The following is a 3,864-nucleotide window of genomic DNA, read 5'->3' on the forward strand; positions in this document are numbered from 1 at the left end:
CACACAGTCGTTCTAGCTCCATCTGTCTCTCACGTTCAACAAGCTTCTTTCTTTAAGCTTCAGTACTAAATTTGTCTTTTGTGAGAACCGTGACTAATTAACTATTTAATTAAATAACTATATTACCCAAAATAGGATCCAAAAATTTAGAATGAGAATTGGAGGATTTAAATTGATTTTTAGACTCAGTAGATTTTTTTGAGTCAGAAAAAGTATTTTCTGCGAAAAACCAAGTAAAACCGTAAACCGTCAGCCAAAACAGTTGAACCGGTTCAAATCTATCCAGTACTGTGATAGAATAATTAAAAATAGTAGAAAACCATAGGAGAATATTTAGAGTTAAAAATCGGGCGTTAATTTTAAAGGTTTGGTCCAAAATTGGGCTGAACGGGCCAAAAACGTTAACCAGTTGGACCGGGCCCGAGTTGGGCCCAAGCCCAACATATATAAGTTCATTAAATGAACCACACTCATCCACAAACACAACACACATAGCTGAAGTGAGGGTTTCCATTAAAATACTATTCACATCTCACTTCAATCCGCCATATCTCGAGCTATAGTGCTCTGATTTGCGTGCCGTCAGTGGCTACGCAAAGCTCTCGCCGAGGTCGTTAATTCTATTCCACTTGTGTAGGTAATATTTCAAATTTTCCCTTTCTTCCTGCTGCCCTAAGAATTTCGAGTTTGATGGGTGTTGGTCTTGAGTAAAATTTATGTTTTGATTGTTTAGGTGCTAATCATTAGTGAGAAAATATTGGGTTCTATCCCAAATTTCAGTGAATCAGGTAAGATTTCTCAAGAACCCTTGTAAATTGATTAATTGTGAGTGTTAGGTCTTGATTTATATGAAATGTATAATGTTAGTTTGAATATTGGAGCCTGTTGGAATTGCTTTGGACATTCGGGAGCCTTTGGAATTGAGTTGGTGGCTTGTTGGTGAATTGAAGCTTGTTGAAGTTCCATTTTGGGTTTTTGGCATATTAAAAATCGGCTAAGGTATGGTTTCGGTTTCCTCTATGTAACATATAATATTTCTGCACACTTAGACTAGTGACCCATAGAATAGGTTTGGATTGATATGGTTGTGAATTTGTTTGGTTGATGATGTACGATGAATTGATGGTGTTAACGTTGATAAATAATGTTGTTGACGTATGATGTATGATGAAATTAGATGAGTAATATTTTTTATGTTGATTAATAATGTTGATTATTGATATTGAGAATGAATAAGGTTGATGTTATGAGAGCCAGCCTTTTATGTTTCTAACCTCTTTGAGCTTCATCACAAGTTCTTCACGCTCGGCTTCTACCTCAGCATATTTAAGGCTCATGTGGAAGTACCGCTCCTGAATATCACTTAACTCTGCCTCTAGCATTGATTTTATATGTTCAAATTTTTTTTTTGTCACGAGTTCTCCTTCCCCCATTGATTTTATTGAACCATTTGCATGGCCTTGGGATCTGCAAGTTCATAAACAGAAGGAAGTAGATTATATATAATATAGTATTAACCTATTAACCATAGTTATATAATATACTTATGGCGCCAGAAATTAGTTCATGTGAAAAACTATCCAAATTCAATTCTTATAAGGCACTAAAAAAATTCTTTTCCAATAAATTTTTCTATTGAAAACAACATAGAAAGGTGATAATTAATCACATCTTATCAACTCAAGGCTCCTAATATTTATTGACAAACTTCATGTCCAAGGCACAAACTGTTCCTCTAACCTATTAAGTTGACCTTCATGTATGTTGTTCGTTTTTGTAGCTTTTGCAAGAGAACTATCAAGTGATGACTGAATCTTTGATACTGGATCTATTTCTACAGCATTAATACTTTCATCAAGAATTCCAGGTTCAGTTTCCACTTCCACCTATTAAGAGAAAGGAGATATGAAACAAAAGATCAGAAAAGCGTTATTTCAGTGAAAATACAACCACTTGATATGGGCAGCAAAATTAAAATTATGAACTATATTTTGTAATATTGGACTAGGATATAGAATAGAATGAAGTAAGTATTCAAAACGTACCTCACTCTGATTTTTGCTACTATAACGAAGGTCCAGTTGATCTTTCATGTTTTCTCTCTCATTTTTCAAAGTAAATGGTTTTTTCCTGGTACTATAGTATGGAATGGCATTCTTCACCGCAGAATTTTGTGAAATAAAAATGAAAACAAATTAATAGACATACAATGCAATAATGCCATGAGTTTTTATTAGAGAAAAATAAAAAAACAAGCCATGAGCATTGCAATGTTAACCCCTCTATAAGCAAGATATAATCACAAACAGTTACAATGCATAGCCCTAAAAAGAAGAATCTAACCTGCAATAACAGTTTTACTGCTTGAAAATCTAACCAGAGAAGATTCTAATCGCTGCACTTCCTGAAGACAAAAATCATTCAAAATTAAATTGAAACAGGGAGTGAATAAATAAATAAATACATAAGCCGTTTTGAAAGAAAAGCTAGGGTTCGAAGAGACAGACAAGTTTACAAAGTGAAAGTAAGATTGATAATGTTATTGCTAGGGTTTGTTGGTTTGTTTAGTGTGTAATGGTTTCGATTACTGAAGCCATACCTGAACAGCACAGGAACTATGATTTCAAATGAGAAGAATTCAAAAATTGAAAACCATGCAAAACCATACTTGAACCGGTGGATGAAGATGACCAGCGAATGGTCGTTGCTGTCAGTGATGAGATCGTGGACGGAGCGATGGAGAGAGCGGCAGCGGTGAAAGAAGCTCCTATGATAGAGAGAGCGTGGACAGAGAGAGGAAGATGCTCTGGGAGGACAGGATCTGAGAGGATATGAAGAATCCCCTATGACAGAGAGTGTGGAGTGTGAGTGCATCGAGAGGATAGGATGTGAGTTAGGGTTAACTCAATATTTCCAACAAAAAATTTTAAATTACAGACAGATTTTTTTGTCTGTAATAATTTAATAAAACGCAGCATTTTGTCCTCTTAATTACAGATGGATTTTCTGTCTGTAACTATTTCCCACGAAAAAAAATTAATTTTTCCGACAGAATTATCGACGGATTCTTTTTTCCGTCTGTAATTTATGCTAATTTATTTTTTTGGTTTTCCGACAAAAAATCCCTCTGAAAATCCGTCTGTATTTTTGTGGGATAAAATCCGTCGAAAATATCCGTCTGTAATAACTAATTTTCTAGTAGTGACTAGTAAGGATAAAACAGTCAATTTAGTGCTAAAATTCACTTCCGAGGCCCACTTGGTGAGTGTTTGGGTTGAGCTTTGATGAGATCCACGTGGTATGTGACTCCTTGGGCATGGAACGCTAGCTAGGGGGTCCTCTTTGGGCCTTTGGACACTGGGCTCTGCTCTTTGGGCGTTGGACACCTGAAGGGGGTAGGAAGCTGGTGTTGGACGCCAATTTTAGGCCTTTTAATTCGAAGCAAAGTATGGACTGTTATATATTGCTGGAATACTCTGGAAGTCAGATTTCCATAGTCGTTGAGAGCGCTCCATTTGGACTTCTTTAGCTTCAGAAAAGCTCTTCCGAATGCAGGCAGGTCAGATCCAAACAGCATCTGCAGTGCTTTCTCTGTCTCTGAATCAGACTTCTGCTCCAGCTCCTCAATTTTAGCCAGAAAATACCTGAAATTATCAAAAAATACAAAAACTCATAGTAGAATCCAAAAATGTTAATTTAACACTAAAACTTATAAAAACTTAATAAAAACTAAATATATAAAAACTATATGAAAGTGATGCCAAAAAGCGTATAAAATATCCGTTCATCACAACACCAAACTTAAACCGTTGCTTGTCCCTAACCAACTAAAACACAGTAGGATGGAAAAAAATTAAGATACAA

At 35.6% G+C, this 3,864-nt stretch overlaps 1 protein-coding gene across 1 annotated transcript; it reads right to left on the reverse strand.

Annotated features, from left to right (window-relative positions):
- Positions 1 to 1,244: 1,244 nt before the first annotated feature.
- Positions 1,245 to 2,093, reverse strand: LOC107620653 (uncharacterized). Its single transcript, XM_016322785.3, has 3 exons — positions 2,046 to 2,093; positions 1,741 to 1,886; positions 1,245 to 1,467 (listed from the first exon to the last, which is right to left on the reverse strand). Exons 1-3 carry the CDS (start codon positions 2,091 to 2,093, stop codon positions 1,245 to 1,247), a joined length of 417 nt encoding a protein of 138 aa, XP_016178271.1.
- Between the last annotated feature and the right edge of the window lie 1,771 nt (positions 2,094 to 3,864).

Source organism: Arachis ipaensis, chromosome B10 (assembly GCF_059453495.1).
Source record: "Arachis ipaensis isolate K30076 ecotype BB chromosome B10, ASM5945349v1, whole genome shotgun sequence".
In the NCBI taxonomy this organism is placed as follows: Eukaryota; Viridiplantae; Streptophyta; class Magnoliopsida; order Fabales; family Fabaceae; genus Arachis; species Arachis ipaensis.

Bases quoted from the DNA above. Each gene is read 5' to 3' on its own strand.
- LOC107620653 (XM_016322785.3), bottom strand. From the start codon at position 2,093: ATGAAAGATCAACTGGACCTTCGTTATAGTAGCAAAAATCAGAGTGAG. The intron at 1,887-2,045 runs GTACGTTTTGAA...TTCTCTTAATAG, and splicing joins GTAGCAAAAATCAGAGTGAG to GTGGAAGTGGAAACTGAACC. The intron at 1,468-1,740 runs GTTAGAGGAACA...ATGAACTTGCAG, and splicing joins CATGAAGGTCAACTTAATAG to ATCCCAAGGCCATGCAAATG.